The following is a 26,235-nucleotide window of genomic DNA, read 5'->3' on the forward strand; positions in this document are numbered from 1 at the left end:
TGCTGCACCTTACCATTCGTTTCATTGGTGCAGCAGTGACGACCGCTGAACCCTGCCATTCGTTTCAAAAGGTGCAGAAGAGGTGCAGCACCGGTTCACAATTTTCCTGCACCTTCTTTGCTGACGGTGCCGGCTTGGTGTAGGCGCGCGTGCTGCTGAGCAGACGACGCAGCACTTAGACGTAGGTGGCTTAGGCGCCGTACCCGCCTCTACAAATGCGGTGTGTTTTGCCAAGATGTTTGCGCCTCATAAACTGTCCGCATGTGCGTTTCGCCATAGGTTGGTGTTTGCTGAATGGTGTAAATTAATCGAAAAGAAATAAGGCCAACACCTTGTCGGCACATCGTCATTTGTTTCGGGTGTCGTGCTGTGCCTGCACCGCTGAACTCACGCTGCACAATTTCTGAACTTCGCGTGCACAGCCGTGAACCGGTTTCGACCGGTGCAGGTGAATGGAACGGACCTAATGTTCACTGCTGTGGCAACGCCTCCTAGATTTCCTGTGCCTGCCGGATTTTCGGTGGTCACTTAGGAAGCGGCGGTGTTCTGAACTACGGTAGTGGCGCCACTCAATTAGGGGGTGTCTTCAAATAGGTTTTTACGTTTTTGGAGCTTATATGCAACAAAAGGAGCGTAAAAAGTTTGACAAAAGCGTAAACAAATTTATAATTAACCCTACGTAAGTGACGCCGTCATTCAGCAAGTAACTTTTTTAATACAAGGCATCCTTTGAAATTAGTAGCAAATGCCACATTTGCTGATCTCAAAGGCCAAGTACAAAGACTTTTACTCCTATGTAGGCAGCGCCGCTATAGATGACCGGCGTTTCGCGCTCATTCGGCTGGCACGGGAAATCTAGAAGGCGTTGGCTGTGGGCCTTGCCGTGAGCTTCTAGCCATCGCTATCGACAAGCGCATCACGCGTCGTGCACACTGTCGTCCGTGCGGTGTTTGTGCGTAAGCTTAAGTTGTGGTTACGGTCGCGCTGTACTGCCAGGCGTATGTGTCACCTGCTTGCTTCCTGCTTGTTTTCATCTTTCTGATTTCGATTTCTGAACTTTGTTTACGAGCAATGGCTGCGGGAGACAACGACGTAGTGTACAAGGTGTCCGAAGTACGTGTCCGCGAAGGGAGAGTTGTGCAAGGTCTTTGCAGAGCGTGCGGTGCCCGCCGCGTACTGTGCGTGCTCTAACGATGGCATGGTTGTTCATTGCAGGATGATAAAAGCGATGATGTGTTTGACGACGAAGCGCTGATCAAGGCGTACAACCGCGCAGTCTCAACAAATGAGGTATTTCCAGTTCTTTGTCTGTCGACGAAAGAAGTACGTTATGCGAGCGCACTTCTCCATGAGTGAATTTCGTTTCAGAATGGTATAGGAGCAGGCAAACAGCCGTCGTCATCTTCGGGATCGGGCCCCCACAAACAACAGAAGAAAAAAGGAAACAAGAGAACCGACGGTCACCATACTCAGCAGAAAGCACGGGTACGATCGTTTTATGAGCACTCGACTGCATGCACTGTTGATGCGTAACATTGCTGAAGTGGGCACAGACAGCCGAATTCTTTTTCGCTGGGGCACACGCCGTTACTTTAGTTATCGCTTTCATCGCTTTGCTGGTTTACGCGCAACTTCTAAAGTATATTAAAAGGGAAACGTTCTTTCATGTCTCGTTGGATACCCGAAAAACTTCTATTCTTCACATTTTACAAGACACTTTTTGTGTCTTTAAGTCATGTATTAGCACTGTGGCCTTGCTACAAGTGCCGTTTTGAAAGGATGACCAGGTTTTTCAACTTATACATTGCCTTGCAATGTTTCGAGGTTGTCGAAGGTATCAGCAGTTAACACTCGGAAACCATTAGTTGTCTATTTACTGTCTCATCTGTAGTATCCATTAAACACATGTGACAGTAGGCATATGAGAATACAAATAAGGATAGTTATTCGTATACCTGAATCTTGTGCGGACTACATTACTCATACATTGCTTGAATTACTCTTGTCACAATGTGATTAGATGATTCATTGCTTCATGGAAGTCAAATATGCATTCTTGTATAACACATGTTCCTTACACGTTGTGGGTATTTGCTGCTGTGGATCCTTGTGGCAGTATCACTTGATAATGGCAGTATCACTTGATCAAGGCATATATGTGTATATCCTGAGGCTTGCTTCCAGCACTGACTTGTGGCTTGACCTCATGTTACCTTGCTATCTCTCTGCGCTTAAAATACAGCCACTCTTCTGGTGTACTGAGAACAGCTTCTGTTTTGTTAGAGTATTTATGGATGTTCTTCTTGCCGTTTACATTGTAGGAATGGAAAGTTGGAGACTTCTGCCGGTGTACATACTCGGTTGACGGAGTGTGCTACGAGGCTAGAGTGAAGTCAGTGGACCATGACACGTGTGTTATCCGTTATTTTGGATATGGCAACGAAGAAGAGGTGTACCTCTCGGAATTGCTCCCGTCAGAAGGAAGAATTGCACGGCAGCGACAGACTGAAATGGCCAAGCGAGAAAATGTGAGTAAAATGCCCAGTATTGTTAAGCTGAAATCGTGCGACGTTAAAACAACAGAAAAAACTTTTCTTCGCAGGATCCTCACGTAATAGCCTCGGCTGCCCATAGTTTTCTTTTTTTTCTTCTCAGTTTTGCATCGCCATGTGTGGTGGCTTTCTTTTTGTGGTCTGAAGCAGAATTTAACTATATGGCTATCCACTAGAGTGAGTTTACAGTACTCTGGGGCTGCTAAGGACAGAGTTGTGAGCCTTTTGATCTTGCTACCCACTTTGCATGGGCCCTTGACATTAGATAATGAGTTGCAATATATTTTGGTAGTTTCTGAATAACACTGTATCCTGTAGCCTATGCTTTTTGAACTGGCACTCTGCACTGCAGTGCTTCTCTTTGTAAAAACACTTGTGGGAATTTGTGAAGTAATTTAGATTAGCCTTGTGTAATAAGTTTCAGTCTTTCGTCTATACAAAAGACCTGAAAACCAGGAGTGGATACCTCAAAGAAAGCCATAAGATTATTATGTATCTTATCGTACTGTCAGATGTCATAACAATGAAAATTTGTGAAGTGTCGTCATGATCTATTTTATGCATGGCTGGCAGTAGATGCGAGGACTTGGGGGGTTGGGGGGCTCTCTGGCTGTGCACATTCACAATAAAAAAAATTCTCATAATTTGCTTTTACAGGAAGTGTTTAATTGTGAAATCTAGGTATAGTGGATACAGTGAGACTCTTTATTCTGCAATATTCTTGTCTCGAGGCATACCAATCTGTGTTTTTAAACAAATGCATTTACCTAAATTAAGCAAAATTTGAGCGATAAAAAAGAGGTTTTGAGCTGCAGCTAGCCCAAAACCCCTCAGGGAACTACTGAGACAGACTATAGCCATCTTTACTTACTCTGCTGACACCCGATTGCAACTTCCTGAGGCCGCTGCTCACGTGACATGAGCCGCCCGCGATCGTCGTCGTCTTCTACAAGCACTCACAGACACTCAGCGCGCCCACAAGTGATGGCACTGAAAATTACATGTCGGATGATAAACTAAACTTATGCGCCGTGGCCAGTGCCATTGTAAGCAGTGTGTTCTGAGTCTTACTCAAAGCACAGCTTCCAACAAAAAAAAAAAAAAGGGCGGACATCCTTCTGTTTAGTATGTCCACATTTCTCACATTTTCACTACACGTAGACATTTCGTATTTCGCAGACGTGATTGGGACTGTATGGCCCGTGATTCACAATCGCTCCTGCAACGCTTGAACCTGGTGGGAGGCCTTTCAAAGCCACAAATGTTGCTCACTGTGCATCATGTTAGCATAAAAATCACATGCCGCAGCTCGGGTCATGTTCATCTGAGGTTGGATTAAACCCAATGCTTCAAGTAGCAAATTTGTTCTCTAGAAGCGTGCAGCGTTACTTTGGACCAGGATGAATTTTTTTTCTTTTGAGAAATCTAAATGCGTTTCCTTTAGCTTCGTGCTACCAATGAGTTTATGGAAATTTTTCCTTTCGATAATGTTGATGTGGGTATTCATGACTCCTTGCTGATGGAAGTGCTGTTCAAGGTATCGCGCTCACACGAGCGATTTAATCACAACCATAGCTCGCGAGAAGTATTTGCTACCTGCGTGTCACGTTCTTGTACACGAATTTATATGGTTAAGGTGTTTTCAATCACAAGCATGACAGTAGCTGTGCTTTGTTATTGTGGGATCTCAAGAGCTGCTCATAGAAGAAATGGACTCTATGCACACTGTAGTGCAACAAGAACGTGAATATTCATTATTAGCTTTTACGTAACAGTGATCATGCCAGCCAAAGCTTACAAATAACTGCAGTAAAATGGCAAATGACACAGTAGAGAATATTGACATAAGACAAAGCACGAAAACATATTGCATTGCCAATATTCAACTCCCCAAAAAAGCTTGCAGTAACGAACCACAGAATCGTCCTTGTATATTTTTCACGAAATACGACCAAACATGGCTGCGCTAAGCTCCAAAAAGCGAGCGAGTTCTCTTTCTCGTGTGCCTGTATAATCTCTCGCCGCCAGGACAGTGCCGCGGGATGGCTGCGGGTGTGCTATCTCTGCCGCAAGACGTGCTCGCACTATGAGATGAAAACAACTTTGCAGAGTGTGTGAGCACACACTCATAAGTGGCTCGCACTGACATGATCTTAGCCACTACCCTGGAAAGTTGCATCCACTGTGGAATGGTGCAGTGGTTCTTCTCTGTAAGCCCTCATATGCAATTGGCATTCCTTGTGTGTTTGATGATCCATGTTGGGTTTGCATGTTGTCCTTAAGGTGCCTGTATTCCTCTTCAGCAAAATATTTGAGCAAAGCTTTAGAAAAAAGTGCTTTTTCTAAGTTTGTGTTCTACTACTATAACAGTGCAATCATATGGTTCAAAAGTATTCACATTCTGCAAGCGTTGATGTTTAGCCCAGTGGTTATGACACTTGGCTTTGGAGTGAAGAAAAACAAACATGTAGCATTGGTTCACAATGCAATGTCACTAATTTATGTGACGATAAGATGGAAGTGGCCTGTTAGATTTAGTTTCTGCTCATGCTTACACTACCGTTTACCTGAAGCCACAAATGCTATAGGGCCGTAAGGCGGTTTTTTTTATTTTTGTATGAAAACAAAACAAAGAAAAACGTCAAGTGGGCATGTAGTAGAAGTAATTTCTGCTTGTCCGAATTCTTCGTAGGGTTGCCCTCTATATACGTTAAATGAAGGGTTGAGAGTGCGGGACATGCTTGCTTTCAATAATGTCTCTCTCAGCCTGAACTGCGTTATAACTCCTTGTAAAGGGATTAGCCCCGAGAAGTTGCAGTGAAGTCGCCTGGTGGGAGGCTTGCGTCACGGCACAGACTCATTGAATCTTGCTGTTGTGCGCGTAAACGTAACACGCACTCGCTTCGAACACCGTTGTGCGGCCAGCGTTCACTTTTTGCTTCTATCACGCTTAAAATAACTGATGAAAACAGCATCGTTGATGTTCATGGTAAAACAATGAAAAACTAAACATTCTTTTTTCAGTGAAATCGCCAACAGTGCCTGCGCTCCAGCGTACACGCTTTGATGAGATTTGTTATGGTGTCGCGCTGCTTACTTCAAAGATGTGTTCTAGTTTCGGCCGCGGTAACTGCACTATGAACGGGTTGAACAGCAAGACAATGCATGTGCAGCAGGGTAAAAAATGCGAGGTGACCACAATTACTCTGTAGCGTGCCTCACAATCATGTCGCGCTTTCAAAATGTATATGACAGCGTACTTGCATTTCAGGTTGTGTTCTTCACGGGTGATTCCTTTAAAAAGATGTGATTGTTTTGCATCCAGAATTGGTATTTGTATCGGACGAATTAGAGTAACTGCTGGCAGCGTTTTTTTTTTTCCTGTGAGCGTGTGCTCAAGTTAGTATCGAGTGTTGCAAAATATCTCGAATGCACTCGCCTGAGAATACTGCCACAGCTGTTGAGTTAATTTTCTTGTGTGTAGTTGCTCACATTTCATCACCTTATTTAGCTTCATGTTTTTGGGAATGATTTCGGCTCCCCGTTTGTCTAGAAAAACAAGTTGAGGTTAGTTGCAGAACTGCTACTGGTTTCGGATAGTGTCTATGTGCAACATCCTAGCAACTGAGCTGTCACGCTTGTAATTACCAGTCTCGACAGCCACCTGATAAATAAACTTTTTCTACGGTCGATTACCCCAGAGCAGCCTCAATTTGTTTATAAACATGACGTGCGAGACCAATGGTTGCTTCATTAAGGCAAACGATCTTTCATAATTACGTGGGCCACGTACGAAGCGGAGTGCAGCATCGAAACAATTCACTTATACTTTCTGTTGTTTGTTTTGCAAACGATTGCTATCAGCACTGCTCCTACATCAATTGAACATTTCCATTTATGACGTGGTGGTAGATGGAGTCAGCTGTTCGCGTAAACCATGGTATGCGACTACATAATCCTGAGAACTGTTGAGAAGAGATCTGTGCATGAGATTCAAGTATACCAACGTCTCAGAATGCCAGAAACCATTGTGTGGGTCGCAGCGTTACTTTTTTTTTCTCACTATTATAAGTAATTGTGTATGACTGACAGATTGATATAAAGTCTTCTGCATCCCAAATTGGCAATTTGTCAAATGACGTCGTACATTATTTGGAGAGGCAGACATAACTTGCACAGTAAATCACAACGCTGTGAGTAAACTGAAAACATTCTAATTTCATTTGTAATACTTTGAGACAAATTTTTAATCGCATAGTCTATGCCAAGTTGTAATGAAGTCAGACCCATATAGCATGATTATTTTCTTTGCATTGATTTCATCGAGTATGCGCATTGGGAAAACAACTAATGCCTTGCTGTCTTGCACCTTCATTTTCAAAGTGGATCCTCACTTTCTGCAGGTTAGCTAACTTTTAACATCAATAAGTACCTTTACTTTGTACGTTTAGTAATGTACTACTTGAAATTGAGAAGAAATAGCCACCGTATCGCTGAAGAGCGGGTATACGGCATGCTGGGAAAGAAGCGACGGTCGGCATGCATTGGAGCAGGGGAGTCCATGCCGTGACGTCACTTCACCCTGACTGCAGAGACGCCAGTGTTCGTTCTCGGGGCTAATAGTAAAGAACAGCCCCGCCGTGGTGGTATAGTGGCTAAGGTATTTGGCTGCTGAACCGTAGGTCGCGGGATCGAATTCCATCTGCGGCGGCTGCATTTTTGATGGAGGCGAGAATTCTGTAGGCTTGTGTGGTCAGATTTGAATGCACGTTAAAGAACCTGAGGTGGTCGAAATTTTCGGAGTCACCCACTATGGCGTCTCTCATAATCATAGGGTGGTTTTGGGACGTTAAACTCAATATCTTACTATCAAAGCCCGACAGCTTTTGTTGCCTCCTGTAAATTCTTGGTATTTACTAGATCACAGCTCATCACAGCACATGCGGGCCAAATAATCGGTCCTCTGTTGAACGCAACCCACACTGTGTGATTGTTCAGTGTGCTTGGAATTTCGCGTGCCAACGAAGTAATTTACAATTCATCGCTGACATATTTTTGAAATTGCATGCAGGCACACGGGTGTCCAACACCACCAAGTGAGGATGACCACAGTGCAGCTGCAGCCCATGGTCCTCGCACAAATGATGGTTATTCCCAGTACCATGTGAGTAGTTAGTCAGGCCTACTACTCATGTAGTAGGTCTGACCAACCAATTACAGTAGTCGACTCAGTACAGTAGTACAACAACCAACAAGTCCAGACAACCAAGTACAGTACAACAACTTAGTACAATTACCAAGTACAGTAAACTCAGTAAATGAAAATCTGTAAATGGAATTGCTGCTCGAATAGAACAATTGGCTCTAATACACTAGGTTTTGTGCTTGAATTTTTCACCCCTGTTTATTTCTTACTAAACGAAACTTCTGTTCAATAGAACATATTTTGGTGGTCCTTTCAATATTCGCTTAATGAGAGTCTACTGCTAAGTAGTAAACACTGCACTGCTGCTCGAAAACTTCCCAAACTTTTTATGGCATTTTCACCTCATGGTAGCTGAAATTTCACTGCATTATGAAAGCATTAATGTAAAAAGATGCATTCTCTTATGCGTTGAAATAGTGTGGCACATTCGTTGCTCTATGCGAACAGTTGATGCTGTTTTAGGCACACATACTGTCACGTGACAGCTTTAGTGTACCCGCAAGTCTTGATGGTCATGTGAAGTTCTTATACCTGCATTCAAGCCATTGGATACAGCAAACACATGAGAATCAGTTTCTGCACATACTTTACTTGCATCAGTGGTTGGCACCTTGGAGTATTTGGCTCCTGAACTTAAAGTTGATAGTTTGCACCCATCATTGGTCATGCATTTCTTTCCAGCTCGTATAATATGTGAACTAAGCCCATTGTGAAGGTAGTTGGCAAAAAACTTACTAAGATGCCTTGCTAACCTCTTATTCAGTGTTCTTCTCGAAACATTTCGGTTCGTATGGCCTGCTGCAGTGTCGGGGGCAGGCATGCCATGAGCTTGCGCTATGAGGCAGCAGGGAGAGTTGTCAGGCCACTTCCTCTCTCATGAAGTCTTTGATCTGGTCAGAAAGTGGTCCCTGGCGAACATGTTTGCAACTACAATGGCTGAGATCGAATCTTGTAGTGGGACTTTTTAAAAAAAGCCGGGTGATGGAACACTGATGGTGCAACTCGTCAAAACTCTGGCACAGGCTTATGAGGACTGCCTCTGTGGTAGGGCTTTTTGCCAGCAGCATCTGGAATGCACTATCCTCGATACCCTCGAGAATGTGTCTGATCTCCTCTTCTTCCAGCATAGATGGGTTAACCTGACTGCAGAGGTCAAGCACATCATAAATATAACTGGGAAATCTCTCGCCAGGATGCTGTTCTAGGTGGCATGGACGCTGGTCAGCGTGGAGCTTGTGCACCTCTGGTGTGCCGAAGGCATTGGTCACGAGAGCCTTGAAGGCTGACCAGCTGGCGATGGTGGATTCGTGTTGGTCAACCAAAGTTTAGCGATGTCAGCCAAGTAAAAGAACGTAGCTGAGCTTAGAGTAGTCGTACTACTTGTTTCTGGCGCTTACATGTTCGTATAAAGACAGCTAGTCTTCAACATCTTGCTCACCACTGCCACATAAGAGTGGCGGGTCCTGTTGTCAGATAGCGCTGGGGCAGAAGGATGGGGTAGCCGGTAGTATCGGCTGGGCACTTCGATTACGGGAATGGGATATTCGTTTCGTGTATCGTTGAAGTCGCAAGCATGCAGACGCTGATGCACTCTCCCGCTCACTAATATCACCAGATGCAGCTTCTCCATGCCCGCTCTTTACCACCTTGTCACCGCTCGGCACAGCTTGCATGCTTTCGGAGCAGCGTAAAGACCCATGCCTTGCCTTGTTACTCGACTACCTTACGGATCCGTCTGCTGCCCTTTGAACAAGAGCGCTACGCCGCCAAGCAGCTCACTTTTTCGTGCGAGACAATATTCTGTGCCGCCGTAACTACATGCCAGGTGGTCGGAAGTGGCTCCTTGCTGTCTCTGGTCATATGCACTCTGACATCTGCGTGAATTTCCATGCAGGTCCTTAAAGTGCTCACGCTAGCGTGCTGAAAAACCTACGAAAGGTTGCGTCAGCGATATTGCTGGCGAGAAATGTATCGCTTTTTGCAGAAATAGGTTCAGTCTCTAACTACATGCCAACAAAACAAGACACCTCCAGACACCTTACTGGCACATTACAGCCGCTCTTGTGCCCGGCTCGCCCATTAGACTGCATGGGTATTGTTGAAACTTGGGGTTTGATGGGATCCCATCGTTTCCACTAGTTTTTGGTCCGACGTTCGCGGGATCCCACCACTGCTACCGGTTATTGGAAATGGGGCTTGACCAGGGTTCCACTGCTGCTATCTGTTGTTGAGTTGTGGGGACTTTGCCGTTACCGGCATCAAGTTCTCAAGACGAAGACGCGAGCATGCAGAGACTGATAAGGAAAACAGTACAGAGGTTTTTTTTACATTATGTACCGTATAAACCCGAATATAAGTCGAGATATTTTCAATAAAATAATAAGCTAAAGTCGCCCCTCGTCTTATATAGTGGTGTCTAGCCGAAAGTGCGCTGCTGTCTGGCAACATGTGGCTTGCATGTGCTTGAGAAGCCAGACGTTGCCATATCCGCATCCAAATTCAATTGCAGGCTGTTTTTTTTCCTCTCCATCTGTTTTATTTGTGTTTGTGATTTGCTTCCGATCTGTTCTGAGTTTTCGCTCCGCTTGACGTTGCGCTGCATCTTTAGCGGTCTTTTTTTTTTCCTTCACTTAATATGAGTAGCCGTGCGAGGAGGCAGTGCTCAGCTGCGTTTAAACTAGATGTTGTTGAGTTTGCAGAAGCGAACAGGAATATGGCTGCTCAGCGCCACTTTGGTGTATCGGAAAAAAGTGTGCACTATTGGAGAGCGCAGAAAGGGAAGCTGCAGATGTGCAATCCTCGAAAAATGTCGTTTTGTGGACGAAGTGCCGTTCATCCGCAGCTGGAGGATAAGCTAGCGAACTTTGTGGATACCATTCCGTGGACTTTGTGGATACCATGGATACCATTCGCAAGAAAGCCGTGGAACTCACTCGAGAAGCTGGGCTCATGAGAGAAGAGTTTCGTGCACCAAACTCTTGGGTGCGTCGATTTATGCGACGCAAAGAATTTTCTCTCCGGCGGCGCACATTCATTTGTGAAACATTGCCGGAGGAGTTCGAAAACAAGCTCATAAACTTTCAGCGCTCCGTGAACCGGCTTCGGGAGCAGAACGACTACATGATGGCGCAAATTCGCAACGCCGATGAAACCCCCGTGTTGTTTGACATGCCTTCGTCGACCATGATCACGCAGCGCGTGATCATGGTCGACGAAGGCATGTCAAACAAGGATGTGAAGCTGTTGTCCACTGGCAACGAGCACTCGCGCTTCACCGTCATGCTGGCATGCACGGCAAATGGTAGAAAGCTTCCATTCTTCATCATTTTCAAACGCAAGACAATGCCGAGGGAAGTGTTCCGGCCCGGTGTTGTCGTTCGCATCAACAAAAAGGGATACATGGCCTCATCCATGATGCTCCAATGGATAAGAGTAGTGTGGAACCGTCGGCCAGGTGCACTGCTGCGTCTTCACAGCATGCTGGTGTTAGATGCATTCTGTGGTCACTTGACCGATGCTGTGAAGCGCGCACTGTGCGATGGAAAAACGGACCTCGCCGTGATACCAGGTGGTATGACGTCCACCCTCCAACCGATCAACGTTGTGCTAAACAAGCCGTTCAAGGACCGAGTGCGGCTGGAGTATAAAAAGTGGATGTCCGGCGACAGCCGAATACACCGATGGGCCGCCTACAGAGGCTTCCGCTTGCGACTGTTTGTGGCTGGGTGCTTTCCGCCTGGCATTCCTTGCCAGATTCTATGGTGTAAAATGCTTTTAAAAAATGTTCTATCAGCAACTCGCTGTATGGCACGGAAGACAACGCACTGTGGGAGGCGGCCAGCGACAAACTCTCATCTTCAGAAGACAGTGGTGCTTCGTCTGACCAATAGGAACAGTTGCGATGGTGGTTGAGGGGAGCTACGGCGATCGGGGTACGGTGCGCCCTATTTGCAAATAAATGTCGTTCGGCAATTTCGGGTTGTTTTTCTTTTTTTTTTTTCGGTAATCTGAACTTGGGGGGTCGACCTATATTCCCTCTCAACCTATAGTCCGGTTTATACGATACAGGCGAGCATTTTGCCACATGACGAACATCTAGACGAAAATGTCGTCTTTCATGGTGACGATCTCATCGAAGGCTCCCTCAGGAGCCTACTGCGTCTGCTCATCAAGGGTCTTTTTTCCCTTTACACTTAGAGGGCGGAATGGCTTTAAACTTCGCTGTCCAACCACCGGACACGCATCACTTTCGACGGTGCTGCCCACACCCGCCTTGGTCAACATCTTTGACAGGGACGTGGCCACCAGACTCCTCCTCTGGCACCAAGTTGTCTCTTCCTTCGGGTGAGAATGTCGCAGGGTGCTGGGTCCCATGCTCGTACTACAAGGAACACGAAAAAGAACCCCGCTGGTCATGTTCATTTTGTGGGGCTGATCGTCATTCATGCTGTCACCGCCATCTCTTCAAGGAGGCTGTCTCGACTGAAATCATTTCAGTCATCTCATTGTGCACTTTGCAGCGTCGGGACTGCATGCACCTCACTTTCAGGTTGGGAGGGCAGTATCAATATTTGGACAGCTCTGAGCAGGCCCACATCCTTTGGGCAAATTGTTCGCAGAACTGCGAACAGCACCACTTTCTGTTTGGCTCAAGTGCCGATCTTAATAGTATCGACCTCTACGACCGCGTCTGGTACAGTGGATCTGGAAACCAGTGGATTAGTGTTGGCGTCAATTATCTGACACTACGCTGAGACTGCAGCTCTATTGACAGCGACCTCCCGCGAAGTTGCACTCTTAATTCATTGCAGCTTCATTCTACGCCATGGTGCTCCACGGAAACTGCTCAGGCATAAGGGTCACTTGTTCCTGTCGGAGGTCATCCAAGGCCTCCTCACTGAATGCAACATCATTCACTGGAAATCCACCGTCTACCATCAACAGGCAATGGTCTAAACGAGTGGTTCAATAGCACACTCAGCGACATGCTGAGGATGTATGCCTCCTCCGACCACAGCAACTGGGACACTGTACTATTTTTTGTTACATTTCCTGACAACACCGCTACGCAAGCACCAATCGGTATTTCCTTGTTCTTTCTTTTGTATGGGCGCAGACCTTCTCACGTGTTGGACATGACACTACCATACAGTGTCAGGTGCCTGGTGCCTGGTGCTTCATGGTGCTTCCTGGTGCTTCAAGTACCTGGTGCTTCATGGTGACACAGCTGCAGAATAAGGTTGTAGTGCAGAGAGATGAGACCGTGGCTGACAAAGATGTACCGCGAGGTATTTTTCGCTGACAGTGAGGGTAACGGCCAGAGTACGAGATTCCCATTGCAATTCAGCGAATGCATCGTTTAGGTGGCTCTGAAGAGAGCCGTTTATAAAAGAAATTCCGACGTTGCCGGCGCTACCTCATAGGTCAGCACTTGGGCGCAAAGAAGTCACCTAATTTCTTTTGCACGGCGTTCGGTTTGCCCGCCATCATGCCCACCTCAATTTTAGTTAACGTCATGTTGCCGCTGTACACCAATGACACTGTCATCAGTGCTCGCATTGGCTGTGTAGGACGTAGCTCTTTATTCTCAGTGTTGGAGTCGTCAGAATCCTCCGTAACTTGACGAATGATTTCGTCATCAGTCAAGTCTGCGCATAGCTCGGGGTCTTTGCCAGTGTCGGCAAAGCCCTAAAAGGTTATCCCGGCTGGAATCGACACGCTGGCAGCGCGCAGATCGTCGAAGGCAACATCTGCGGATGGCAGTTCGTCACACATGCTGTCCACTTAAGGCCAGACGGCCGTCTTGGCGTCGAGTGTTCCGAAACAGTTCCGAAGAGTTTCTTGCGTAACTGCCTTCCAGAATTCCGCTTACATGCAAACGGCAGACCTGAGGTCAACAGCATAGCTTTTCCCATCGTGAGCCTACGAGGGGGCTTTGTGCGCTTCGAAGGGGCGGACGGAGATGAAGAAGCAGTTGATGCCGTCGCTGTAAACGGCGAATCCACTCGACGAAAAGCGCAGCAAGAAACAGCTAGGAACTTGGTGGATGCTCAAGGTCAAGAAACATGATCACTGAAGACAGGGCGCAGCAGCAAACAATCAACCGCAGACACGACCGCAGAGGTGACAAAACAACATGTGAACGAACACAGTGAGGTTTGGCTTGGCTAAGCTGCTAATCTACGGCTGGCAATGGATTGACACGTGCGGCTTCGATGGATGGATTGATATGGCTCTACCCTTTAGATTGAGTGGCAGCTAACGCCACCTAGGCGTACTGAGTGAATCAAAAACTAGATTTCCTTTTTTTTTTACTTTAAAGAGTGAAGTTGAGGGCTGGTACTTTGCAGTGAAGGGTTTCATTTTCACTTGTGCCTTAATTTTAGCCGCCAATCAGATAACCTCCTTCTAGTTAATTCTACCCGCTTAAAGAGGTTATGGCAGCCGCGGCGGTTGGCGGTGCGAGGATATGAGGAAACCCTTTACTGCAAAGTACCAGTTTTCAACTTCACTATTTAAAAGAAAAAAAAAGAGAAATATAGTTTTTGGTTCACTCAGTATTACAGCTGGCCGCCGCCCAATCTAAATGGTACAGCCATAACAAATCATTCATTCATCCATATAAATTTATATGAAAACAACCGAAATGGCAGCGTGGGTGGTGACTTTGGGTCGGCGGTTAACAGTAAAAAGTCCGAGAAAGCAAAAGGCTATAAGCACCCGGAATTTCAGACTCTTTAATACATTGAATTAACAAGGACCTTGACAATGCCACATATGAGTCCGGGAAATCGGGCATGTCCGGAATTTCGGGGGTCCGGAAAATCAGACGTCGACTGTATATATATTAAAATACAAGAAGGAAAAATACCCAGAAACAGACTCCGGTGCACAGAATCAAACTTGGGTCCTCTGAATAGTGAGTGCGAGGCATTAACCACAGATCCACGGAGGAGCAAGTTTTTCACATTTCAAACGGGGAGCTATTTATATCTACCACTCACCGCTGCTAACGGCATCTCTGGGAGAATTATCGTGTTTTTAGCATTATCAGCAAGATGGCGCAATGAGCGTCTGTCGCCACATCACGCGGCAGCGCGCGCTATAATCTCCCACACAAACTTTGTCCCGCTTAGAGGAGGGGAGTGACGCTCCCTCGCATGCCCTTATCTCGCGGTGGGGAGGATCGTACATCTTGGCTGGGCTCGGGCTTTACCTGGAACGATTCTGTTGTAATTACAGGGCGCACAAAGGTCACTGGAAGCATTGCAGTCTCCGTTCGCGAAAAGAGCACGCTTTTCAAACTCAGCGAAGTAACAACTGAGATGTTTATTCGCGTGCATTTGTACCTGTGAGTACGTTTCGTGCATCATTTGTGAATGAGAAACGTGAGGCACGTTTCGATCTGCTTTCCATTCTATGCGTGACCTTCCAATTTGTTGCTATCGCGTTCTTTGCTTCGCCTTTGTGGCAAAGCTGTGACTGTTTTTGTTCAGACGGCAAAGGACAGGAATTCTCTTCCTGTCGATGTGGTGCACCACTCCAGCCATACATATTTCAAGGAATCAGTAGAAACCATCACATACTAGTTATACCCACACCTCATGTAATACCCTTCTTTGGGCATTTGAGGCACTAATGAATAAATACATGCATAAGGTACCCTGAGCGGTTTCTTTATTCTTTGTGCACTGCTTTCTAGAGGACACTACAGGGGGTTTTCGGAGCATAGACGAAGGCCCTAGCCACATAAGATATTGTTGCAAAAAGAAAGTGAAGTTTGTTAAATTGTGTAGTTTGAGCACAGAAAGATGAGTTCTGGAGGAGTTTGGCACTAGCTAAATGACGACATGTTATGCACAGCAGCATAATCGTTTGGGAAGAAAAAGAACCTCCTTGTCTCGTTGAAGTCATCTTAAAGAAATGCAGTTAAGACTGCGTGAGTCTCTAGCATTGTATGTTGCAGCGTTTGTCTACCATATCTACTGATAAGCACATAGGTGTAGTAGTTAGAATGTTAGTTCATGAAGTACAATATTATTGAACGAGTATCCTGCTTATTTGCTATGAAACTAATCACTGAACAAGTTTTTTCAGAGTGTTCAACAGCATGACACCATTATTTTTGCATCATCAGCTGAAATAGGGAGTGCTCCTAAGATGATTGGTTCCATGATATTTGCAATGAATTGAAATATTTATAGCTCTTCACAAGGAGCTCCAAAATTTATTCATGTCCTTGAATCTAAATGCAGCTTGCTTCTCCTCCAGGATGTGAAGTTAGTGAAGTAAAATGAATTCATTTTCTTGTCACACAAAGGGGGAAGCCGTGGCTAAAGGCTGGAGTGCCCGACAAAGGCCTCAGCTTTCTTTTACAACCTGACATCAATTAGCTGCTCCAGATTGCTTCAAAATAAAAAAAAAATTCTGCTCGAAAGTGCTCCAAAATGAAAATATTGCTGCTTCAAAAATTGTTCCGAATCAGAAAACCTCGGTATCATTACTGAATAGACAAAAAAAAAAACATAGTAATAAAAGGAGAAAGCATAGCCATGCTTTATATAGTAGTATATATAGCAAGGGTTAAGAAAGAGAGAGGTGGGAGACTAAAAAATCCTGATCTGGTCCTTTGTCACCTGCTATGCTGGGACCCGGCCTTGCGCGGCTTGGTGCAAGCAGCACTAATTTTTCTATGTTTTCAAACACGATGCAGGCTGCACAATATGAGGCAGTAGCTTTCTTCTAGGTGTGAAGTTTATTGTGTCGTTTAAAGAAGAATGTTGAATGCATGTCACTGTATAAATGAAGAATGCTGCACGATGCTTATGATCTTTGTTTTTGCTTTCAGAACACATCGTTTCATTCGTCACACTCGCTACCGCCAGCTCCTCCAATGGAGCCTCTTCTAGGCAGGCTCCCGCCATTTGTGGTGAGTGATTTAATCACACATTCACACATTGCCAATGCTTATAGTAGGATACTCTTCCAACTATAAAGCATAAGTAACTTATGTGCTCTTTATTTGCAGTCAAACTTGTTGTTAACAAAACAAAAGAAAACTTGAGATAAGGTGTCTTTTTTTGAAGGGTAGAGTAAGTGAGCTGACATCCATTGATTACGTTATAACAAAGTAAATGAAAAATAGTCTTGCAATAGGTATAGTGTTAGGAATAAACCTTTATAAGGAATTTTTGGGTATAACAGACTTATTTTCGTGTAAGATGAAGCTTTGTCATAATGAGGTTTGAGTGTACTTGGAATACCAGTTACAAGTGGTTGCAAACAAGCAGACATTTTCTTGAAAGAGATAGCATAAAATATATTTACCAAGAACTTTTCTGGAGGAGTTGGAGGGGGGAGGTCAAAGCACCCGCCTATGTTATTCAAGCCTCTGATCAATAAATACTATTGAAGTGGTGTACGAATGATACTGCTTTGAAATACATGTGAAGAAGTGTGAGTATAAACGGTAATCTATGTAAGAGCTGATAGTAATGCTAAAGGTGAGGAGTCCATAGATTGACAAAGAAAAAAAAACTGGAACTGACTCACTAAAAAAATATGTCGAGTTTTGGACTCACTCAGACTCAGTCTCACCAAAATTTTCCTGAGCTAGGCTCACTTTTACTCGCACTCTCTAAAAGTTTCTTGAAGCGGACTCACTCCGACTCAAACTCTCCAAAATATGAGTCACCAAGACTCACTCAAACTCGTGGCTCGATCTCAGCCTAAGTGATTGACTAATGAGTGACTTCACCTACATATGAATGTCATTAGGATGTCCTTGTGATGCTTTTTTAATGTCCATAAACCTTACAATGGGTAGAAGGGCCATTGCTGAGTAAGCCAGAGGACAAATTGCAATTCATGATGACTGAATTAGACACGATGAGCAGAAAGGTAGGTCTTGAAGTTAATCTGCAGAAAACTAAATTAATGTACCACAATCTTGGTAGAGAACTGTTCTTCTTCAAATGGTGCATTTGAAGTTGTAAAAAAGTACGTTACTTAGGACAGTTAGTAACCGAACCACGAGATTGAAGTAACTAGAAGAATAAGAATAGCGTGGAGCACATTTGGCAAGCATTGTCAAACTATGAGTGGTGGATTTCCACTATCCCTCAAGAGGAAAGTATATAACTGCTGCATCTCACCGGTACTTACCTACGGAGCAGAAACCTGGAGGTACCAACTTCGATTGAGGATGATGCAGCGAGCAGTGGAAAGGAAAATGATAGGTGTAACCCTAAGGGACAAGAAGAGAGGAGAGTGTATCAAGGAATAAACAGGTGTTAAAGACGTCGTAGTCGAAATCAAGAAGAAATGGTCATGGGCAAGGCTCGTCGCGCAAATCAAGATAACCGCTGGTTAGTAAGGATCACAGACTGGATTTCAAGTGAAGGGAAGTGAGTGAGGGGGATACAGAAAGTTAGGTGGGCAGTTGAGATTAGGAAGTTTGCAAGTATAAAGCGGCAGCAGCAAGCACAGGGCCGAGTTGACTGGTGGAATATGAGATTGGTCTTTGTCCTGCAGTGGGCATAGTCTGGCCGATGATGATAGAGCGATCAGCCATGTTTTTTGTCAAGTCTGTGTACCAAAGCCACAACATTCCAAGTGTATTAGTAGCTCATCATGACTCGGTTTTGTTTTCATAAGAAAGCTGGCATGCCCTGTGGTGGGAAGGTGTACATGGTGGGTTCATCAGTGTTACAGTTCTAGTTCTTTTTTAATTACAATGATTTTAAAACTGTGTTTCCAGGTAACTGAAACATCTTATACAATGATTAAGAAACAGTGCTTGGCCATGTCATATCTTTGCTAATTTTTTTGCTACTCATCTCTCTCTTGCCTTAGAAGCACTCTATTCCACCGCCACCTCCCATTCCTCCCGGTGACCTCCCGAACAACGAAGAAGCATTGGCTTCTATGCTCATGTCGTGGTATATGACTGGGTATCATACTGGCTACTACCAGGTAAGCGTTGCTTCAGGTGTAAAAAGGTAGACTAGCTGATGGTCTGGTTTGCGACCTTGGAAGCCATATTGCAAAGTTTGTGTATTACAGAGTTTTATATTCTCACATTTTTTTTGTTACTGTATAATTTTTAAGTCAAGTACAGTGGACGACGGCAATGCAGAATCTTGGTAAAATAATACTACTACATAATTAAACCTTTTGTATTACCATCAAATGCAATGAAAAGAATGTTTTGCTGCCCAAAACACAGTATTGCACAGCTCCTCGTTAGTAGATATGAAGGCTGAACAAGGATGGCCATGAGTACATTCTGAACTATTTTTTGGCATGCACGACTGATCAATTTAGGTTCTCCAAATTTTTTTTTTTTTTCGGATAATCTTGCGTGTGGAGCTCGGCAGTTACATTACAGGGGCAAATTTTTCACACATCCAGCACTCTTCATTATGCTTTGCATCTGCGACAACGCTGCATGGAGGTTTTTTCAATTCTGCGTGTTCCAAATTAAAACTTAGAAATTGCTGCTAGGCTAGTTGGTTCATAATGCTGAGTTGCAGAGTGCGAATTCGGTACAAGACATAGGAGAACATGCACAGCACAGAAAAATCGCCGACTCGCTATGTATATACAATAAAGGTAGGTGTCAGTTCTTTTCCTGGGCTGTGTGCACTCTTCTATCTCTCGTATCGAATTTGAACATTGCAGCTTGGCATGCTTTCCTTGTTATGTTTCAGGTAGTCCATCATGAAGCAAAGCAGTTACCCCCTTTTTTTTTTCGTTGCATCGTAACACTCAATGCGATTCAGTTACCGTCTTCAGGAATCGACTGTGATACAAAAGAAAAGTATCACAGGCGATGAATTCTTGAGCATTCAATTTTAGAAATAAAGTTTCACAGGCAGCTCATCACTGGCTCCTTTACAGAACATTGCACAGGCACACGTCGTACTCAAAAGTACTTTGATAACTATAATCATTATATCACATGAAACTTAGTGCTACCAATGATGTGTTAATTGTAAGAAATATTGGCAATTTAAGGTACTTTAACCCCCTGAAAGTCTATTATTCTTTTTTTTTTTTTGCAAAATGCGTCCCGAAAATGCGCTTTTCTTTAATTGCTTAAGGAAATTCTTCAGATGAATTTAAGAAAAAATCTGTATAAGATCTTTTTGGAAGCCTGTAAAGTGACAGAAAATCATTTGTGTTGTTAAATATAATTCATGCTGCTTAGTTACAGATGTACAGAATTAAGTTCACAAAGTGGCGTTAAGTGGAAACACGGGGGAAGAAAAGCCACTTTCAATACAGTCAGCATCGTCTCACTGCACATGCTTTTGAGACGCCGCTCAATCATCAAAATACAAGTCTCAAACATGTAATGACTCCTCGTACGATGGGCTGACGTTTGCTGAATCAAATTCTGATTCAGCAGTCAAGCGGCGATCTGGAGGAATCGCCGCTGGACTCACTTGCAGCTGAAAAACTGGTGTGCATTTCCATAGCTAAAGAAAACTGCGCGGGTGAGTGCACTGAGGAGTACCCAGTAGTTGCGAGCATGTATGGAAAGAAAGTACAACTTCGAAACCTTTCTTTTTGTGAATCCCTAAAACGGGATACACAGCCCCAGCAGCATCATTTGTGTCAGTCAGTGATTGCAGAGGGAACGGAAGAGTAAGAAACCAGTCGCCTTTTGAAATATTCTATGCTGGAAAGCCATTATTTCTGTAGCACAAGAAGCAGGAAGTGGCCAAAGAACAAAGCTGTAACTAGTTAGTGCAGCGCTGTAGTAAAGCAGAAAAAAGGTAACAAAGAGACCTCAGTGCCAAGAAAAAGTTCTACATATTTCCATAGTGTAGCTGCTCACGCCAAAGCAAATTAACTGACTGAAAAAGCTGCATGTTTAAGATATACAGGCAACAATGTACATGTACAGCAGCCACAGATTGAAACTGGACAATTTAAGGCCAAGTGATGCAAATACTATGATGTCTTGGTTTGGAAGACCTTTATTAGGCCCGAGGAACCGGCAGCCGACAGCTGAGATGAACGAACCAAGATAATGGTGCTACGTGACAACGATGAGGATGCATGAGCAACACATGATAATGATGATAATGTACAGATGAAGAGGATTCGTATACTAAATGCCCACACCTATTCCCCCCCCCACGTGAAAGCGGCCAGCCTGGCCGCGGCAAGTCAAGGGTACAAAGAACGTCGCATGAAGGGCTTCATACGGGAGACATGGACAACCTCAGTAGTTCGATAACGGCGATCTGCTGGGGCTACAAGTTGCGTCACGCGATAATTCACTGGTGAAGTTTCTTCAAGAACTGTGTACGGCCCGATAAACCGTGGCTCGAATTTGTCGCACAAACCAGGTGTGCGAATAGGTGTCAAAAGGAGCACTTCGTCTCCAGGTCGAAAAGATACAGCACGATGCGATTCATCATAAACCAGCTTTTTGTCTTGCTGTCGGGCTTCACTGTGTTTATACGAGCACGTTGGCGGCTCTCTGCGAGCCGTAAAATGTATTCCTCTGAAGAGGATGGAGATGAATCCGCGTGGCAGGTAAAGAAAGGGATGTCCAGGAAAGAAGTAGGGGAGCGTCCATAAACTAGGTAAAATGGTGAGTAGCCGGTTGTCCGCTGAATAGCCGTATTGTAGGCGAAAGTGACGAATGGTAGAACTACATCCCAGTTCTTGTGGTCTGGTTGAATGTAGGCGACGATCATGTCAGCAAGAGTGCGGTGGAATCGCTCAGTGAGGCCGTTAGTTTGGGGATGATAACTAGAGGCAGTCTTGTGAGTTGTGCCAGAGGCGCAAAGAAGTTTGTTCACTAGTTGTGAAAGGAAGGCCCTTCCACGGTCACTGAGCAATACACGTGGAGCACCATGACGCAGTATAATGGCTCGGAGGATGAAATCGGCAATTTCAGAAGCTGAACCGGTAGTGACTGATGCTGTCTCGGCGTAGCGCGTCAAATGTTCAACGGCTGTTACTATCCATCGGTTTACAGTAGCACTGACTGGAAGGGGGCCATAAAAATCGATGCCTACAACTTCGAATGGTGTGGCTGGGCACGGAAAAGGCTGTAGTGTACCGGCTGGAGCAGACGTGGGTAGTTTTCTACATTGGCAGGTAGTGCAGGACCCAACGTACCGAGCTACACTAGTGGTAATACCTGGCCAATAAAACCAACTTCGAAGGCGATCATAGGTTTTGTGGTAACCAAAGTGACCAGCCGTTGGATGGTCAGGAAGTGCTCTGAGGACTTCGGACCGAAGCGATCGGGGTAGAACGGGAACCCAGCGCTGACCGTCAGGATGGTAAATTTTGCGGTACAGCACCGAGTTGTCCAGCTTAAACTGCAAGAGTTGGCGACGGAGCCTCGCATTAGGTGGACAGGAACTGCCAGTGAGGTAGCCTATATTACGTCGAAAGTATGGGTCAGCCAGCCGTCGAGAAGAAAAATCGTGCGGGTCGTCCGAAGGCAGCTGGTCCGTAGAGGAGAGAGAGGAAACCGCCGTAGACGTGGACTCCGAGGGTGTGTTGTGCAAAGTGATTGCGGAAACGCTGAGGGGAGCCGCTGGTAGTGGGCAGCGAGAAAGAGCATCGGCGTCGCTATGCTTTCTGCCACACTTGTATACGATGTCAAAATCATACTCTTGTAGGCGTAGAATCCAGCGGCCCAGGCGTCCCGACAAGTTCTTGAGTGTCGAAAGCCAACATAAAGCGTGGTGGTCGGTCACAATGGTGAAATGGCGGCCGTGAAGATAGGAATGAAATTTCTATACTTTCATTTTCACCATCTTCAGTTCTAGTCATATTGGCGTAATTTCAGTTCCAAGCAAAGATCAGAGCCAACGTTATCTTTAAAGACCAGATTCGTCGTGACATAACGTGGTTATCGCAAGCGATTGTGTATACCAGTTGTCGTACTAAAGAATGTAATGTGTCGCTTAAATTCATGGATACTGGATGTCTTTGACCCACAAAGGCTTAAGAATTATTTCCATGAGAAGGGTGTACCAGTTTGTTTTTGTAACACTTTGCGATACAAGAACGTGCTTCTTCCTAACTTATTCCTAACGAGTAAGGGAAGTACAAAGAGCATCTCACTCACGAGATGGTAAGGGACTTCACAAGAGAACAAGCGTTACTATTCAAAAGTGGTTGCAAATGTCAAAACTAACCCTTTAATGCCTGTGTTATGAAACTGCTCAAAAAATGAAAATTGTTTTCATTTTCCAGCTTCAAATAGCTAGCAACTTCTGAATGATTCTGCAGTTAAATTCTCTAAAATGCAAATTTAGCACACTTTTAAGTATGTCGGAAATTCTTCATATGCTACAGATGCAAGGACCTTGCAACCAAAAATGTACTGTGGAACTTTGATTATATGTCTACTGGTGTTGCAACGACCCGCGTATTATGGCGAATCGATTTGATCCCTTCAAAAACCCTATGTAAAAGATGTATTCAAAACCTTGGTTATATGACACAACTTCAGTAGCTGTCACAGACTTGCCCACGCATAAGGGCGGGACGCAGCTGTTTTCACCAAGCAAAATTACTTTCACTTCATGTCATCGTTCATAATAACAGGAAAACATCACTAGTTGCACTTCACAAGCCAACAAATTACCTACAACGCACACAGCTCAGTCACGCACGAAGGCAAACTCATGGTCCGTCGCCATTATGTGATAGCGAAGGCACTGTGTCTGACTCTTCTGATGGGAGGCTGTTGGCAACGTGGTTTTGGTTTTGTTTTCACGGGCAGGCAGTTTTGGAACTCTGTTTATCGGTAGAAAGGTGCGCGTTGGTTCGATTTTCCTCTTTATAAGAGGCACTGATATAAGAGACAAATGGCTATAAGAGACACCAGTGTGCCCACAGTAAAACGACGATAGTTATAGTGCGAGAACAAAACAACGACACACAGACAAGAAGGACACGAAAGACACCTTCTTCTTGTCTCTGTGTCGTCGTTTTGTTCTCGCGCTATAACTATCGTCATGCCATACCAACTAGCCCAAGCTGCCACACTTCTAACCTACAGTAAAATATGGGTTGATGATAAAATGCATACTTGGTACCCTGCTTATAAAAAACATCTCATATAAAACACAGGAATGGCTGCCCTGTGCATGCCTGGGGCTCAACTGTACCACATTATGATATCGCCGTTTTCGAATGGCTCTGACAGTCCCGTGACAGGTATAGTAGTAGTTCCATTTGCTTAGAAACTCATCTACAATTTTAAGTAAGCAGAAAAGGATGTACCAATACGGATATGAATAGCTTCTTTGTGCAACATCTATGGTTTAGTTGCAACCTGCCCCACCATAATGTAAGCGCGCCACACATTGTGCTGGCATCGGAAGCGAGAGCAAGGCCATGTCCATCGACAATGCATTGATCTGTGCCACTGTTTTGAGTTATACAACGGTGATTTCAGCAGCAATCTGAATGTGCTGAAAGGTCGCCGATTGCTTTTGACCGAGGTGGCGACGGACAATTTAGCGTCACAAACACAGGTTTACCCGCATTCAAAGGCAAATTCGCTATGGATCCTTTAGGTTCATGGACAACTAACTCACATGCAGTCATATATTTGGCACAGAACATTGCAGTACCAAAGAGAATGTATATTGAAAATTTTAGAGAGGCTACTGGCCATTGCAATGCGACATACCGTATTTACTCACATAATCCTCTCACTTTTTTTTTTGGTGGAAAACTGATGCAAAGTTGGATAATGCGAGAATTACGCGGGGAAAACTTTCCACGAAAACGTGCAAAGCAAAAAATAAAACGAAGTGGCCACAAATTGGAATTCTCACACCAGCAACTAACAGCAAGCTTTGAGAAGTACTAATTAAAACTTATCTCTACAATAAAAGCACAGGTTCAACACAAGGCATGATTTATTTGAGACACAAAAAGTGCAAGCAAATAGTCGAGAATTAGAATACCATATGCAAAGCTTATTGGCGTTGTGGACATAGCGGTAGCTTTCATCACTCAACAGGAGCCCTCAAAAGGTAAGCGTAAGACGTCAGTATTGGGCAGATGGCTATTTAACATAATCGTCCGCAGTTTCCTTCTGAAGAAATAAAGTTTACCGTCAATCCCATTTTTAGGCACACGGCAGGCCTAACGCGTCTTGGTGGCTTTCAGCTGCCGTCACCTGTAGCGAACACAAAACTCGTAGACTCCAAAGGGCCTACCGGCGGCCCTGTTACCGTTGTTTAGTGCATGATCTAACATTTTCAACTTGAAAGCAGCCGTGTAGCTTCAGTATCGCCCCATAACGTGATAAGATTACCAACACAACATACAAAACACGCCGCAACGTGCACTTGCCACTTTGGCTTGGCTTGGATTGGATTTAATAGCTGTGCAATAATAGTACACTTGATGCTTAAGAGATGGTGCTAGACGCCACGCGCTATCATCTGTGGCTTGAACGAGCAGACGACAATATTGCGGCAGTTTTGGGGGGTGCGATAATTACTCGAGGAAAAAAAAAACAAATCATATTTAAGTAGGGCGATGTGGAGGGTGCCAGAATTATGAGAGTGCGAGGATTACGCGAGTTAATACGGTAGTTGTCTCGAAAGCCAGTTGATTATTAGAGGATGTGCACATAAGTGAACTAATATCTTGTTGACATGCATACCAAGTGTTTGTTTGTGAAGCCCAAGTATGTTGAGTGCCTTTAAAGGGTTTTCACATGATTCTCTTTGTTTTGTTTTTTTCTTTTCAGGGCTTGCAAGAATCGAAGTCAAGTAAAAAAGGATGTTGCTGCTGCAGATGCAATAACCACAAGTAATTAGTCAAACTGTATGTAAAAGTTGATAAGCACGGCACGCTGACTTTTGGTTGTTCTTGTGATTCATTTTCCCAGAAGCAAAGATATGGAGAAGGTAGTTTCACAGTCTTCCGTGAACCTTTTTGCCTTTTTATTGTATACAGTTGAACACATGCTATTGACATTAAAATTCACTGCTTCTCTAGTCGTACTTTGCTGTCATTAACTGAACTCTGTCATGTACTTGATCTTGCTACGCTCAATTTTTGTTAGTGAAAGTCTGCTGATTCGACGCTCCTTACTTCAAAAATCAAATCATTGGGATGTGCCCTCTGATCTCAGCAAGCATACAAATTTTTCAGTGGCAAAAAACTTCATTAGTTCAATCATATTTGATCCGATACTATTAAATTGAATGATCCTCGGAGCGTGCAAAGCACAAAGTTCTGCAAATATGCTACGTAAAGCATCCAAAGCGGCATTCGCAAACAGCCGAAATCCACGATCGCTATCCACGATTATGTTGTTGGTATGTAATTAGGTATGTGTTCAGAGCATGCTTTGACTTAAGACACGAGAAGTTGAGCCACAGTCACATTGTGAATGAGGTTACAAATAACAACGATTGTAGCTTTTCCACTACTGTTGCTCGAAACAATTAGTACTGGTTTTACTCA

The 26,235-nt window shown here is 44.5% G+C and overlaps 1 protein-coding gene across 1 annotated transcript; it reads left to right on the top strand.

The window, feature by feature from the left end:
* The first annotated feature begins 909 nt into the window (after positions 1-909).
* LOC119178302 (survival motor neuron protein) lies at positions 910-25,769 on the top strand. Its single transcript, XM_037429495.2, has 8 exons — positions 910-1,113; positions 1,216-1,290; positions 1,369-1,485; positions 2,322-2,528; positions 7,624-7,716; positions 16,607-16,687; positions 18,613-18,732; positions 25,514-25,769. Exons 1-8 carry the CDS (start codon positions 1,072-1,074, stop codon positions 25,577-25,579), a joined length of 801 nt encoding a protein of 266 aa, XP_037285392.2. The 5' UTR covers positions 910-1,071; the 3' UTR covers positions 25,580-25,769.
* The last annotated feature ends 466 nt before the right edge of the window (positions 25,770-26,235 follow it).

This window comes from Rhipicephalus microplus, chromosome 1 (assembly GCF_043290135.1).
Source record: "Rhipicephalus microplus isolate Deutch F79 chromosome 1, USDA_Rmic, whole genome shotgun sequence".
Classification (NCBI taxonomy): domain Eukaryota; kingdom Metazoa; phylum Arthropoda; class Arachnida; order Ixodida; family Ixodidae; genus Rhipicephalus; species Rhipicephalus microplus.

Coding starts and splice junctions, on each gene's coding strand:
- LOC119178302 (XM_037429495.2), top strand. CDS start 1,072: ATGGCTGCGGGAGACAACGACGTAGTGTACAAGGTGTCCGAA. Junction 1,291..1,368: donor GCGCAGTCTCAACAAATGAG/GTATTTCCAGTT, acceptor ATTTCGTTTCAG/AATGGTATAGGAGCAGGCAA. Junction 7,717..16,606: donor ATGGTTATTCCCAGTACCAT/GTGAGTAGTTAG, acceptor TTTTGCTTTCAG/AACACATCGTTTCATTCGTC.